General features: G+C 50.8%; 1 protein-coding gene across 3 annotated transcripts; it reads right to left on the reverse strand.

The window, feature by feature from the left end:
* Positions 1-7,269: 7,269 nt before the first annotated feature.
* On the reverse strand, positions 7,270-14,010 carry ZNF174 (zinc finger protein 174). 3 transcript variants are annotated; one of them, XM_047837933.1, is made up of 4 exons: positions 13,981-14,010; positions 12,900-13,628; positions 11,671-11,893; positions 7,270-8,401 (listed from the first exon to the last, which is right to left on the reverse strand). In XM_047837933.1, exons 2-4 carry the CDS (start codon positions 13,305-13,307, stop codon positions 7,800-7,802), a joined length of 1,233 nt encoding a protein of 410 aa, XP_047693889.1. In that variant the 5' UTR covers positions 13,308-13,628; positions 13,981-14,010; the 3' UTR covers positions 7,270-7,799. The 3 variants fall into 3 exon arrangements, with proteins under 3 accessions (XP_047693889.1, XP_047693888.1, XP_047693890.1); XM_047837932.1 differs by having other exon boundaries at positions 12,900-14,010; XM_047837934.1 differs by lacking the exon at positions 7,270-8,401 and adding an exon at positions 11,074-11,410 and having other exon boundaries at positions 12,900-14,010.
* Positions 14,011-16,128: the final 2,118 nt, after the last annotated feature.

Below are 16,128 nucleotides of genomic sequence, written 5' to 3' on the forward strand. Positions count from 1 at the left end.
GGTGTGTCCAAAGCCAAAGTTTATGCACACTTGGTGCTGTGGTCTGAATGTGTGAGGCCCTCCCAAAGTTTGCATGTTGAAATCTGAACCCCCAAATACAACGGTATTAGGACGTGGGGCCTTTGGGAGGTTCGGAGGTTCTGAGGTTCATGAGGGTGGAGCCTCATGAACAGGATTATTGTCCTAAAAGAATCCCCAGAGAGCTCCCTGGCCCCTTCCACCATGTGAGGACACACTGAGGGGAGGGCCGACTGTGAACCAGGAAGAGGGTGATCACTGGAACACGACCTGCAGGTGAGGGCACCCACATCTCCATCCTCCAGCCTCCAGGACAGGGAGAGGTAATGTCTGTTGTGTGTAAGCCACGGGGTCTGGTACTTGGTTGCAGCATCCTGAACAGACGAAAACACAGCTACACCCAAGGGTCTCCCATCATGCCTTTCTTAAAGTTTTCCAAAAGGTAAGGCAAGTGCTTTAAAACTCCTCCTGCGAGCACTGTCTTTGGCCTGAACATCCACGTGCCCCATGAACCACACTTCTCTCCAGTGTCCATTCCTGGGCTCTGCCATTTCCTGAGACCGTGTCACCTCTGAATCCATCAACTCAGCCCTCCCCCGCCCCCACTGGTGAACACACGGCTCCTGTCCTGTCCCAGACAAAGCTGAGTCCCAGTACAGGTGTCCTCCCCAATACACACCACCCCCAGACATGACATCACTCCTCCCAGTGGGACACGAGTAGCCCCAAATTTTCAACATTCGTTTCGGATGTTCGAAAGGTGCTTAAAGCCGCTCCTGTTGGGGACACCCTCCCTCTGCCACCCCAGTCTCTCTCCTTGCCCCTAACCCTGGGCTCCGCCTTCAGAGCAAGCCCTTCCCTAGACCTCGGCCCCATTCCTGCGTGCGGGCACTCCGGAAACACTACGGCGGGTTGCCTCCCGCACGAGGCTCCGTGGCCCAGTGGCAAACTTTTCATCGGATTTCTGAGAATGACGTATTTACAAAAAATAAGGAACACATTATTCACGATAGCCAAAAGGTGGAAACAACCCCAGTGTCACCTGACGGGCGAGTGGATACACAAAGTGTGGTCTCTCCATACGGTGGAATATCACTCAGCCTTTAAAAGGAAGGACATTCTGACAGCTGCCGTGACATGGATGAACTCTGAGGACACTGCACTCAGTGAAAGAAGCCGGTCACGAAAGGACAAATACCGTGTGAGTTCACTTACATTAGGTGCCCGGAACAGACAAATTCCCAGAAGCACAAAGCAGGAGGGCGGGTGCGGAGGGAGGGGGAAAGGCGAGTGGGTGTTTAATGGGGACACAGTATCAGGTGTGGGAAGACGAAGTAGTTCTGGGGAGGGGTGGCGGTAAGGGCTGCAGGACGGCGTGAACGCGCTAAATGCCATGGGATTGTACCATCGCAAATGGTAAACCTGTGTAAATTTTCTGTATATTTCACCATAATGAAATAAATTGAAAAGACAAAGAGCAGCATGAAGGGCCACGGTAGAACGGGGTGCCTCAGCTTTTGGGGCCCCTCTCTGGGACACACCCATTTTATTCATAAACAGCCCTTTGGAGAAACTCTTCTTTCAGGACGTGATCTGGGACTGTGGATTAAAAAATGCTAAATTCAGGGGCACCCGGGTGGCTCGGTTGGTTAAGCGTCCGACTTCAGCTCAGGTCATGATCTCACGATTTGTGAGTTCGAGCCCCATGTTGGGCTCTGCGCTGACAGCTCGGAGCCCGGAGCCTGCTTCGGATTCTGTGTCTCTCTCTCTTTCTGCCACCCCCCCCCTCCCGCCCCCCCCCCCCCCGCCGCCAACATGCTCATGCTCTGTCTCTCTCTCGCTCTCTCAGTAATAAACGTTTAAAAAAATTAAAAATACATAAAAATCTTAACAAATGCTGAGTCCAGGAAATAGGACCTCTCCTCCCTCGAATTGCTATGGCCTCTCTGCCCTCTCTAGGATCTGAGGGGCTGATGGGAGGAGAATTTAAAAAACTACATTTTATTTGACACCTAGTTCGTCTTCCTTTCATAGGATGCTGGCCAGCAGACAAAATGCTTTCACTGACACATGTTCACTTCACCGATCATGTGAGGTTATCAGGGTAGGCCTTCCTATTACCAGTGGAGAAAAGAGGGTGGGATGTTTTATTTTTATTTTTTGAATTTCTAAGTAGGCTACACACCCAGCGAGGAGCCCAACGTGGGGGCTTGAACTCATGACCCTGAGATGAAGACCTGACCTGAGATCTAGAGTCGACGCTTAACCAGCTGAGCCACCCAGGTGGCCCAGGTCTGGATGTTCTAAATACTTTTTAGCTTTGTTTTTTTGTTTGTTTTTAAGAGAGAGAGAGAGAGAGAGTGCATGAGCGGGGAAGGGGCAGAGAGGGATATAGCATCCAAAGTAGGTTCTGTGCTGACAGCAGAGAGCCTGACCTGGGGCTCAAACTCACAAACCATGAGATCATGACCTGGGCTGGACCCAGATGCTTAACCGGCTGAGCCACCCAGGCGCCCCTTAAATTTTTTTAAAAAAATTTTAATGTTTGTTTATTTTTGAGCAAGAGAGAGACAGAGACAGAGTGCAAGCAGGGGAGGGGCAGAGAGAAAGGGAGACACAGAATCCGAAGCAGGCTCCAGGCTCCGAGCTGTCAGCACAGGGCCTGACACGGGGCTCGAACTCATGAACCACAAGATCGTGACCTGAGCTGAAGCCAGACACCTGACGGGGCTGAGCCACCCAGGAGCCCCAGTGTGGATGTTTTAAATGACGTATCCAGGCCACCAAGTGGGAGAATGACAGAGCTGGGTGCAAGGCTGTTCCTCGGTCTCAACCTGGCACTAAGGCCACTCCTCTGGCTTGTTTACTAAGCTGCCTCAGGTCCAACTACAGCCAAATCACTCCCAAGACAAGGAAGGTTCTTCTGGGTTTGCCTAGTGGGCTCTGCCCTTATCTGGCCCCAGAGTAGTTTCTAGAGCCAGGAGTGACATTTGGAGTGGTTTGTCTCCACTTGTTTCACCAGTAATTCAGGAATTGGGACCATACTGGTCACCAGTATTTCAGCTAGTGACAGCTGCGTTAAAAGATATACTGCAGGGGCACCTAGGTGGCTTAGTTAAGTGTCCAACTCTTGATTGCGGCTCAGGTCATGATGTCACAGTTTGTGAGTTCGAGCCCCACATCAGGCTCTGGGCTGACAGCTCAGAGCCTCCTAGGGACTGTCTCTCTCTCTGTCTCTGCCCCTCCGTCACTTGCTCTCTCTCTCTCAAAATAAGCAAACTTTAAAAAAATATTGGAAAAAAGATACATCGCAATTGTGCAAAAGTATATCACAAAAGAACGGGAGAAGATATTTGCAAGTCATGTACCTGCGAAGGCCTTGACTCCAGGACCTATAAAGGACTCTTACAACTCAACAATGAGAACGACAACCCAATTTGAAAAGAGCAGAGGTTGTGAATAGCCGTCTCTCCAACGAAGATACTCACGTGGGCAGTAAACATCTGAGAAGACGCGCAGCATGAGGGAAATGCCAACCCAAACCACAAGTGACACGGCACCTCACGTCCACTACACGGCCACACTCGGAGAGGCGGTGACAGGTGTTGGCAAATATGTGGAGGAGCCGAGACCCTCACCCACCGCAGGTGGGGATGTGAGGTGCGGTGTGAAAAAGTCTGGCAGCTCCTCAGAAACACTTCAGTGTCAAGTCAGCATTCGACCTGGCAATTCCGCTCGTAGGTATATACGCACAAGAAACGAAAACACATGCTCACAGAAAGCCTCGGGCGCGCGTTCACAGCGGCACTACTCACAAGAGCCCCAAAGTGGAAACAACCCAAACGTCCCGCACTGGATGGATGGATAAACAAAAGTGGTCCACGCACACGGAGGAATATTACTCGGTCACGAAAAGGATAAAGTTCTGATGCCTGCTAGGACGTGAATGGACCTGGAAGGCACTGTTCACAGGGGACACAGGGGTGGGGAGCGACCGCTCAACATGATGGGGTTCCTTCTTAGCTGCTGAAAATATTCTCAATTAGATTGTGGCGATGGTTGCACACCTCCATGAAGATCCCGTAATTATTGAACTATATACTTTAAAGGGACGAATGTTATATTGAAGTAGATCTCAAAAGAGCTCTAAAAAAAAAAAAAAGCATTTTTCTTTTAGAAACATTGAGGGAAACGTCAACACTGTGTACTGGATGGTATTTGGGAGTTGTTGACTCTGTCGGGAATGGTAATGGTATGAAGGGAAGAGTTTTACAAATCCTCATCTGCTGTAGATGGAAAATGCTTTTTCAGGGAAATCTGCGAGGTCCAGATCCCCAACCTGTGCACGAATGCTTCCTTCTCTGACTCCCCGGGGGCAACCGGGGAACAGAATACCTCGAGTAGGAGTCACCCCCACCCATGGCTAAGTACAAGCCAAACCCACAGAAAATAGTAAACCGTTCAGGTTGCTCATGGGTGAGGGACGCACACAAGAGGAGAAATATTATCACTGAAATGGGGTCACTAACTGCGAGCCAGCAGGTGGGTGGTCCGTGCGGAGGCCTCCGGTGCATCCACACAAGGGCAGCGGGGTGGGGAGAACCCCACATCTGCAGAACTGAGCACACCTGTAAATGGGGCTGTGCGTCTTCTTCCACCCTTCAGACTCTCCTCACTGGAGTTGAGCCTTACCTGCTGGAGGAAAACTGGGCTGGGAGAGACAAGGGAGCATCACAGGTTTGAAAACCTTCTGGGAAGGAGTGAGATTCAGATTGGCAATTGTGCCACATTTATCCAAGGACCACATTTGACTTTACGATTCAGCAATTATTTTTGTAAATGTTTACTTATTTTTGAGACAGACAGGGAGAGGGTGAGTTAGGGGCAGAGACAGAGAATCCCAAGCAGGCTCCACGTTGTCAGCACAGAGCCTGACACGGGGCTCGAACCCGTGAACCAGAAGATCACAACCTGAGCCGAAACCAAGATTCAGACACTTAACTGACTGAGCCATCCAAGCACTCCTAAGATTCAGCAATCACTGAATGTGTGCAGTAGAGAGAGAGCACATACACAAAGTTCTCCAAAACATACCAAACAAAGCTCTTATTTAAAGAAGTCTTCCTGTTCCAATTCTTAATAAATAAGAAGACTGGAAATCTAGTTCATTCGCTTTCAGGAGAGATCTTTGACTAACCAAGTTGATTCAACACATGGGTCTGGTTGGGCCAAATCCGCCCCCCCCCCCCCCCCCCACCGAAGATGCCCACATCCTAATCCCTGGAGCCGTGAATGTTACCTTATAGGGCAAAAGGGATTTTTGCAGATATGATTAAGAATCTTGAGACGGGGAGATTATCTTGGATTATCTGGGTGAGCCCAAATATAAACATTATAGCAGTTTAAAGAGGGAGGCCGGAGGGTAAGAGTCAGAGGACAAGGGGATGTGGTGTCAGAGAATGGAGACATGCACTTTGAAGATGGAGGAGGGGGCCACAAGCCACAGAATACAATGGCCACTAGAAGCTCAGAAAGGCAGGGAAACAGATTCACCCATTCGGACACCTTAATTTTGGCTCTGTGAACCTGACGTTGGGCTTCCGACCCTTGGAACTCTAAGAGACTGTGTTGTTTTAAGCTACTAAGTTTGTGATCATCTATCTGTTACAGTGCCGATGGGAAACTGATACAGACATAACTATGATTAAGGGGGTCTTATGACAGCAAAATTGGCCTGGGAAAAGGAGATGGATGAGGTGGGGACAAAGGAGGAATCAAGAGGTCCTGACCGGTGAGAGGCAACAGACAGGGGTGACGTAAGGAGCAGGAGGAGTAATGAGGGCAAACTCCTCTAAAACCTTTTTTTTTTTTTTTTTTTTTTTTTTTTTAGTTTTTATTTTATTTTTGAGAGAGAGAGAGAGACAGGGCAAGTGGGGAAGGGGCAAAGTGAGGGAGACACAGAATCTGAAGCAGGCTCCAGACTCTGAGCTGTCGGCACAGCGCCTGAGGCGGGGCTCAAACTCATGGACTGTGAGATCATGACCTGAGCCGAAGTCAGATGCTTAAGTGACAGAACCACCCAGGCACCCCAAACTCCTCTCAAATCTAACGTGGTTGCCGGGAAGGGGACTGTGAATCAGTCTAAAGGTCCGCTAAAAACGACGAGAAAGGCCAATGAGCTTCCATTAAGTCTCTCTCTGCCCAGGAGACAAGAGGCTTTGTCCACTGCATTGAACACATCGTCACCAGGATCTCTGACTCAGGACTTGGCCCTGACGGAATACCTATTTCTCTTGGCAGGGCGTGGGCTCAGTCCAAAAGCTAACATGATGGGAAAATATGGTTCCTGTCCCTAAAGAGCCTTTGCCGTGAACAGTACAGCTCCCGACCTCGGCACTACTGCCACGCTGGGCCAGGTGACCCCGTGGTGGGGCTGTCCTGTGCACTGCGGCACGCACGGCTGCATCTTGGTCTCCACCCACTAGAGGTCAGGAGCTCCGCTCCCTGCCCCCGAGTCATAAGCACCAAAAGCATTTCCAGACACTGCCAAACGTCCTCTGGGGGGCAAATCTGCTCCCAGGGTGAGCAGCACCGGCGTGTGGTGTGAGGCAGGGAGTGACACAATAAAAGTGCCCAGGGAAGGCTTTGCTGGGCAGGCCACTCCTGTGAGGCAGGAGAGGGAGGAAGTGGTGGGGGCGGCAGGTCGTAAGGTCAAAGGGAAGGGTGTGCGCAGAGCCCCCTGGGGGTGGAGGATGCAGCATGGTAGACGGCCTGGAGGAGGCCGGCAGGGACCTGCGGATATTCGGGTATCCTCGCTTTAGAAGAAACGCCCCACGGCCGCTTCCCGCCGGAGGCACCCATCTACCAGCGGTCTTCCCGGAAGTCCGAGATCCACTCGTTCGCTGTGGGCGACTAAGGACCACACCGACCGGGTTCGGATTCTTACTCCGAAAGAATGTGGGGACGGACCGAGATCAACTCTGGCCTCGTTCCACGACCTGAACACTTCGTGCGGATATCTTTTGTGATTTCTTTTTTAGAAGCTTCACCGAGAGAGAATTTACACGTCCTAAAATTAACCCATTTCAGTGGTTCTTAGTAAAGGTCCTGAAAGAATCCAGTTTTCTAACATTTCCTCACCGGCCTGAGGAAGGAGAGCAGTGAGGGCTCCCCTCACTGTGTGTGCGCACGCGTGTGGAGAACTACTTACTCGGGAATCCTGTCCTCACACAAACACGTTTACGCTCTCGCTTCATGTGTCCTTTATTATGAACGGCCAGCAATGACAGAAAGAGTATTAGGGGATTTATATTCCAATGAGCTTTTGCCTTGAAATCACTGATCGTTATTACCGAAGTGCGTGTGCAGTAAAGGCTGTCGGGCACGACAGCTAGTACATCAGGTATATACATACGGAATTTCCCCTTGAACGTATTTAGAGAATAAATAAAGCGGCAGGGGGAAGACTGCACACAAGGTGGGGGGAGGGGCACCTGCGGGATGGGCCGGATTCTCTCAGCGGTCACTCCCTGCTCTCCAGCAGAGACCCCAGTTCTCTCTGACCCAACGCCCAGACCTGCGACTTCTTCACCCTGTCACCGACACGGTCACGTCCCCCTCGGCATCTTCTGGAACTCCTCACGGGCCAAACGTGCACCGCATCCCTCAGGGACTTCTTGCTTTCCTTGTAAGTCACACAGACACCCTGGGATTTACATGCAAGTAAGGGAAGGAGAAATTCGGATGCCTTCCTTCTGAACGGAGAGAACGAAGCCCCGCTTTCAGTCCCCGTGGTGGAGTCTGTGGTGCTGGTGGAGGTTTGAGCTCTGGCGAAAGCTTTTCCCACACTGGCCGCACTGGTAGGGCTTCTCCCCGGTGTGGATCCTCTGGTGCAGTTTCAGCGTTGACTGGCGCCCAAAGCAGTTCCCACACTCTCCGCACGTGTAGGGCCTCTCCCCTGTGTGCACCCGCTTGTGTCTTTTCAGCTCCGAATTCCACGTGAAGCTTTTCCCACAGTCATCACATTTGTAAGGCTTCTTTGCCGAGCGGGCCGCCTGGTGACCGAGGCGCTGCAAGCGACTGCTCAGGCTCCTTCTGCCCCCTTTGCTTTTCTTCAGCTCTCTCAGCGGGTGGCTTTTCAGGGGGCTGCTGATGTACTCCAGTTCCCTGCAATGTCTCTGGTAGTGAGCGAATGGCTTCTGAGCATTCGGGGGGCTGACCTGCCTCCGTGACAACCGGGGTTCATTCCTATTCGCCCCTCTCGGTTCGGGACTCTGCAGACCGTTACCTTTGGGTCTGCCAGGGGACAGGGCACATGGCTTCCCTCCTTTAGCCCCCTCTGGCTGCGGATTTTCCTTGTTGTCACTTTTCATTCTGGGGGCCTCTACAATTAGAAAGAACAGGTTTCATTTCCTGGGCTCTGAAGAAAGGACCTCAGCAAAAGAGCTAAGAAACATTCTCGAAGTGTGGTCCTCTCCTGGCAACTTGCATTCGACTCATCTGGGCCACCTGTTACGCAAGCAGGCTGTCCCTGCATCCCCACAGCTGTGGAGTCAGGATCTCTGGGGGGGTGGGACCTGGAGATCTGCATGGTTAACAGGTTCCTGGGGTGATTCTAATTTGTATTAGAGTTAGGAACCAAGTTCCCCAACCCCATGTCTTCTTCCGACCTTTAGGGAAAGGTTAGGGAAAGAAAAAATATGGAAAAGCAGACCCATCAGCCCCAGCATTAATTAACAAATGGAAATAAGAGAGAGTTGAAATTTCAACACTGCAACACACTCACTCACATGGACACTGAGTGATCGCCACAGTTTCTTTAAATAATGGGAAATGCAGCAAACGTGGCATGTTCGTTCATTACAAACGTGACAGCATTGGGGTTAAAAACCGTAACACAGGCTAGACGTGTATCCTGACTTCAGAAACTCCACAGTTTGTGACCATCACGATTGAGGATTGGGATGGAAATGAGCTGGAATGTCTGTGGGCAGGTAGAAGGATCTGGAGTTGTGCTACCCTGTAGGATTCCTGCCAGGTGGGAAGGATACACGTGTATGGGTACCTGTGCACGTGCTATTCAACAGGGTAGCCACTAGCCAGCTAGAGCTACTGAGTCCCTGAAATGTGGCTAGTGTGACTGAGAAACCGAAGTTTACATTTCATTTAATTTACATTAATTTAAATCCAGATTTAAATGAGCAGCCTATACAATTATGGTCAACTGCTTTTCAACAAGGTTGTCGACACAATTCAATGGGGAGAGAACACTTCTTTCAATAAAAGCGGCTCGGACAACTGGATATCCACTTGGAAAAGAATGAGTGTGGACCCTTGCCTCATAACACAACAAACAACAACCCCAAATGGATCAAAGGCCTAAATATAAGAGCTAACCCAATGTCCCTTTGAACAAAACATTGGCGTAAATCTCTGTGACTCTGGATTAGACGATGGTATTTTGGATATGTCACCAAGAACACAAGCAAGCTAACAAAAAAATAAATTGGATTTGATCAAAACTAGAAACATTTGTGCTTCAAAGTATACTATTAAGGAAGTGAAAGGACAACCCTAAGTGGGGAAAAATACTTGTAAATTATATATATAAGACTCTAGTATCCAAGATGTACAGAGAACTCTTAAAACAAAAAGACTAATGCAAATGAGAGATGGGCAAAGGATCTGAATGGATACTTCTCCAAAGAAGATACATGACTGATCGGTAAGCACATGGAAAAATGCTCAACGTCATTCGCCATCAGGGAAATAAAATCTCCATGAGATACCACTTCACACCTAATGGGACTGCTGTAACCAAAAAGACTGACAAGTGTTGACAAGGACGTGGGGAAATCAGAATCCTCCCAGGGACTGCTGGCGGGAACGTAGAATGGCGCAGCCGTTCTGGAAAACAGTCTGGCATTTCCTCGCAAGGTTAAGCATAGTTACCGTGTGACCCAGCTATGCCACTCCGAGGTATACGGCCAACAGAAATGACAACATGACCACACAAAAACGTGTACACAAATGTTCACAGCAGCATGATATATAATAGCCAAAAAATGGAAATACCCCAAATGACCATCAACTGATGCATAAACACCGTGTCTGTATAATGGAAAATCCACCATAAAAGGAACAAAGTAGTGAATGATACGTGTTACAACATGGATGAACCGTGAAAACATTACGCTCAGGGAAAGAAGCCAGTCACAAAACAGCACAACCAATGTGATTCTGAAACATCCAGAACAGGCAAATCCAGAGACAGAAAGTACACAGTGGTTGCCAGGGGCTGGAAGAAGGGGCAATGGAGAGTGACTGCCAATGGGTCTGGGTTTCTTTTTGAGGCTACAAAAATATCCAAGAATTAGAGGGCATGGTTGCACAAGTGCACAAATACACTAAAAACCACTGAACTGTACACTTTGAAGGGGTGAATTTTAGAGCATGTGAATTCTATCTCCATAAATAAAATTTAAATAGCCACCTGTGGCCAGCGGCAACTGCACTGAGCGGTGCAGCTCTGACGGAAGGCACTGTGATGTTCGGGGTGAAGAACGTGAGAATGTACCTGCAGCGATCAAATAAAACAAGATGGAGCCCGAATGCACACTGAGCTGCCTGTGATGAGGCAGGAGAAGGGAGTGTGCAGGCCCAGGACCACGAAGTCCATAGGTTATGGGTCAGGACCTCAGCCAGGATCACAGTACTTTTCCACTGGATGCCCCAGGTCTTCTCCATTATTATTTATTTTTTATGGTTATTTATTTTGAGAGAGAACGTGAGCAGGGGAGAGACACAGAGACAGGAAGAGAGAGAATCCCAAGCAGGCTCTGCACTGTCAGCATAGAGCCCAGCGCAGGGCTCGATCCCATGAACAGTGAGATCATGACCTGAGTAGAAATCAAGAGTTGACGCTCAACTGACTGAGCACCCCACCCCCCACCCCCGCCCCCGCCCAGCACCTTGGTCTTCTCCATTCTTAAGTTCCAAGAATAACCAAATTCAAGTATTTCACTGAATGTAGCAAATCTTAAAAAACCAATGCGTTCTAGCCTTCTGGTAACTTTTTGCTCTAACTTGCTGACCAGCCTCTGTATTCACATCACTAAGATTGGCCAAAGTGTCACTATCATTTGGTCTTCGAGTACAACAGGGCTAACAATTACTGGCATTGTACCAGAGACAGGTGGGGAAATAGACATAAGACATCACAGGGAGAGGAAGAGGCTGAAGATATTATGGAGCGGGACATTTCCTTTAATGAGCCTAACATTCTTTAGGCGCTTTCTAAACATGGGACCATTTTAAGTGATGAAACTCAGCCAAGGTTTGCCTGGATGTTCATCAGTGGCCATATGTGGATCTGTCTTCACTGTAAGAAGCTCTGAAAGGAACAGAAAAGTAGGACCTAGATAATCCTATTGTGTACTGCATTGTTAGAGTCATTAAGAGACACTGAAAGAAACGTACTTCTTATGTACAGTATTGCTACCATTCTAATCTGTGAAATTTGTTAGGGAATAAAGCTCTCCTGTTATATAAAACATTAAACAAACTCAACGCAAGGTCTATGGCTTTTCAGAACGACGAGATAATCTGCTGGAGGTAAAGGACTTAGGGAGAGAAGAGGCATCAAGTGTTTACCTGTACCAGCCAATCTGGGGCTTGGTTCCTGGAGGAGTGTGGATTTTTCCCAATGATGAGAGCTCAGCTGGTCCGGAGATCCCGCCTGGGAAGGCTCCTCCAGAGCACTCTCCCGGGGAAACCTCCTAGGAGTTTGCAGTTGAAAGTCTGGTAGTTCCTGTTCTCCAAGCTGAGATCCAGTTTTCTCCAAGAGCACCTTCTGCCCCTGCATACACACGGCCACCTAGGAACAAGCCCCATGCATTAGAGTGCAGCCAGAGGACTCAGTAGAGAGGAGCATGACCTCTCTCACTGCTCTGTGATGACCCCTTTACCCCGGGAATTCCTGACAACAGCCTGGAGGTCAACTTGGAAAGACTTCGGAGACTCTCAAAGGAAGCAAAGGGAAGGACATGCAGAATGATTAGAGAGGCTGCTTCAAATCAGCCAGTATTTCTTGAGTGGGTGCCCCTAAAGCATGAGTCTTTCTCAAGACCTCAGAGTCAACACAGAGAAGGCACAAATATCAGGGTTAGTCATGACACTGGCCCAGCAGATCGTCACCCTATGTCCATGTGCCTCCCAACTTCTACTGGAAACAGGTCCTGCTGGATGGGGAAGCAGGATGGTGAGGACATTAAAAAACAACAACAACAACAACAACAAAACAAAACTAATCAATTGTTCTGCCCCAGGCTTCCCTGGGAAGGAGATCCCAGTAGTAGCAGGGCTCTGAGTGCACTGCTCACCCTGCTCTCTGACTGCCTCCATTCCCCAAAACACATGGTTGTTTGCTTCCTGCCTCGCTTCTGACTGGAGTCTGATTTGGGGGTGGGGGCTGGAAGAAACACTGGCCAACTGAGCTGCAACTTCCTGATCCAAAAGCAGGACACTTCACCAAAACAAGGTCCACCAGGAAATTCCCCCCAAATCAAGTTCCTACCCAACAATATGATCCTTTCTACTAAGAATCCTGATTGTAGGAAACCTTCAGGAGGAATGGGTGTGGGGAGATCGGGCAGCCAAAAAGCAAGAACCTTACTTGATCCTCTACTTCCTCACTGGAGTGCCAGTGCCTGAGTTTTCTGACAACCAGTGATTTCTCTCAGGGGGTGTTCCCAAACAGAAGCCAGAAGCACCCTTCGAAGCCATCCGATCCATTTCTGGACTAACTAGGGAGGGAGCCAAAGACCAGAAACTATCCAGATGAAAATGAAATTCTGGGGACCACGAGGGAGGGCCTTCCTTACCCACTGCTTTGGTCTCTTGGCTGCTCTTTGAAAATCTTCCACCAGGGTCACAATCTCCCTGCAGCTCATTGGACATCGATGCCTGACGCGAGCCTGAATCTCCGAGGGCAGGATGTTCAGGAACTGCTCCAGCACCAGCAGCTCCAATATCTGCTCTTTGGTGTGCAGCTCGGGCTGCAGCCACTGACGGCAGAGCTGCTGCAGCCGGGCGAGTGCCTCTTGGGGTCCAGACACCTCTTGGTAACAAAACCGTCGGAAGCTCTGGCGGGAGAGCTCGGGATCGGGGCGGTCCTTTTGCAGAGCGGGTCCCCGTTTCTCTTCCAGCTTTGTTATTATGTGTCTCTCTGGCTTGGAGGAGGCCTGAATGTGGGACTGCGAGCTCAAAGTTATCTCCATCTTAGCCGCCATCTTGGGGCTCAGGAGACAGCCTCTCTCTCCTGGCAAGCGGCTCAAGCCTTCAAGATCATGACTCTGGACAAGTGTCTCTAAGCGCTGGAAAGATGTCAGCGAGGGCGGGGCACATACAGGCCCCAAGCTCCCGAAGACAACGCAGGGCCCGACAGAGAGGAGCTGTCTGTCCCTCTGGTAGTTTCCTGAGCTGTCTCCAAATGGAGAAAAGTCATAACGTTCTAAAAGGAACTGGGGAAAATCTTGCTTTTTATTTCATCGATAAACGCACGAGGTCTCAGAGGAACTGCGCAAGGTGATCCATCTGGCGGTCGGAAAATCCTAGGAAAAGTTCAAGTTGTCACACAGGTGGCCTGCGCCAGCTCCGCGGCACCCGGGCTGCACCGACCTCGAGCACGTCGCCCGGAGCCGCGGGGCTGCGCGTGCCGCAGGGGAGGGATCGGAACCCCCACGCGCAGCAAGGCAGGCTGAGCACGGCGGCGGCTCGCTCCCGACGCCCGGCAGGCCCACTCGCTCCGGCCTCTGAGGGTGCCCCGGCTGCCCCTGGCGAGGCGGAGCTGCGGGCTCTCCGGCGCGCGGTTCAGCTTCGTGGCTGCGTGCGGGCCGGGGCTGCGCCTGAAGCGGCAGCTTCGCCGACGGCCCCGCAACCCGCGCCCACCGGCCGCGGACTCACCTCTCTGGGGACCCGGGACCCAGAACCTGGGAGCCAGGGACGGGGGCGGGGCCGCTCGTCGCGGACACTTCCACTGGCTGAGGAGGAATGACGCGAGAACTGCGCCGCAGGAGGGCCCGCCCCCTCCCCTGGGGGATTGGCTCCCAGAAGGCGTTCTCTCGTGTCTATTTGCTGCTGAGTCTGTCGGTGCTGGCGAGGGACGACGCCCGGCCTTCGCAGTGCACGCCGGGAGTTGTAGTCCAAAGGCGCTGCTCGCGAGCCTGCGTAGCCGACGGACTAGCGCCGGGGCTCCTAGCGCATACTTCCGGCCCGGCGGCTGAGCGAGTCCGGTGAGTGTTCCCTTTCCTCGCGGCCGCGGTCTCGCAGCGGGGTCCGACGCCCGCCTGTGAGCCCCTTTGCCGCTGGGAACCTTTTCAGGACGGTGGGGACAGGCGCGGTCCTCCTTCCGGGACTTGCCCATGCGGATGTTTCCCCACACCTCGCACCGGGCGCAGCGGGAGTCCTCAGAGCGTCCCTGCCGAGCGCGAAGTGAATCAGCCCTGCTCCCGTCTTCGTCCTGCTTCCCGCCAAGCGCCAGCGTCTTCGTCGGAGTGAAACACATTTCCGATACCGGCGTTTTACAACAAACTATGGGAGGGGGAGATGGCAGGGGTCATGAAGAGCACAGGCTCTGTCTTCCGCATGAAACTAGGATAGCATTTATTAAATTATTCCTCATCCAGAGAAGGTGCAGGAAGTAGAAAATCTGTGAGGCATGGGATACTTCTTCGAGTCCGTGACCTTGTGCTGAGGAGCTATGCCATGTGATGCTCCTGTTTTTGTTAAAAAGATCAATAATGCCTTCCATTTCTCTACTTCTAGCATCTTGGGCTGCATTACATGTAAAGTGATTATAAGTGAAGGCAGTTTAACTTCTTTGGAAGAAGAGTAACTTGAGTCCGGTTTTTATTTTCTTTTTAATATTTATTTTGGGGAGAGAGAGAGACAGAGTGCAAGTGGGGGAGGGGCAGAGAGAGAGAGGGAGACAGAATCTAAAGTAGGCTCCAGGCTCTGAGCTGTCAGCACAGAGCTGGTCGAGGAGCTCAAACTCATGAACCGTGAGATCATGACTCCAGCCAAAGTCCCATGCTCAAGTCTTACACCCACCCAATTCAGCAATTCCTAGGAAATTTGGAACTTCTCCTACCCCACCGGTAGGTAAAATCTCAGGAGAATTTTGACAGGCTCTGTTTATGTCACATGCCTGCTCCCCAAGGGGGGTGGGGTGGGGTACTGTAACGAATAGCACCACGAGATCCACTGGGCTAGAGAGGGACTCTTTCACAAAGGAAGAAGAGACTGCATTCAAAAATAGAAAGGAATACTGGAGAATAAGAGCATACAGCAAACCAGTCATTTCTCATCCACACCGTGTGTGTGCATGTGTGTGTGTGGTGGTGGTGGTGGCGGCGGCAGGGGGGAGGGTGAAAGTGATGAAGAAGTTGAACTAGAGGCACCTTAAGAGAAGGTGGCAATTGGGAAGGTGGCTCCTGGCTTCCGGAGGGGAGGGAGGGCAGGGACAAGATCCCGACCTATGGGAAACAAAAGAAAGTAGTTTGGAGAATTCATTAGCAAACACCATCTGGATGTGATGAAAACTATTTTGGTATTTCCAGTGCTTTAGATGCTTGGCTTGGATTGTGGAGGAAGCAAAGGAAAAGGACATAAAATGCATCACAAGAGGCAGAGGGAAGGAATAGGAGATAAATTTACCCTGTCTTTTCCCTTTTCTGCAGCCTCCCTTCAAAGCCTAGTCTTTCTCAACTGTGCATCTGCACCACTCTGGTATTCTCATGTGTCTCTTCTTTCACTGGTCTCCAGAAGAATGGCTTCCTAGTGATCTGAGAAGAAATGGAATCTGCTCTCTAGAGTAGAAGCGGCTACCAGTGAGCCAGTTTGCTGAAGCCAGTCATGGCTGCAACAATGAGTCCCCAGGCATACCCATCCCCAAGTGAGGACTCCACAGAGGGACAGAAGTCAGCCCTTCCCAGCAATGGCTCTGACTCTGAAACTTCCCGCCAACGCTTCAGGCACTAATGCTCCCAGGAGGTAGCTGGCCCCCATGAAGATTTAGCAAGCTCTGGGAACTCTGCTGTCAGTGGCTAAGGC

The sequence above is a fragment of the Prionailurus viverrinus genome, chromosome E3, assembly GCF_022837055.1.
Source record: "Prionailurus viverrinus isolate Anna chromosome E3, UM_Priviv_1.0, whole genome shotgun sequence".
NCBI classification, from domain to species: domain Eukaryota; kingdom Metazoa; phylum Chordata; class Mammalia; order Carnivora; family Felidae; genus Prionailurus; species Prionailurus viverrinus.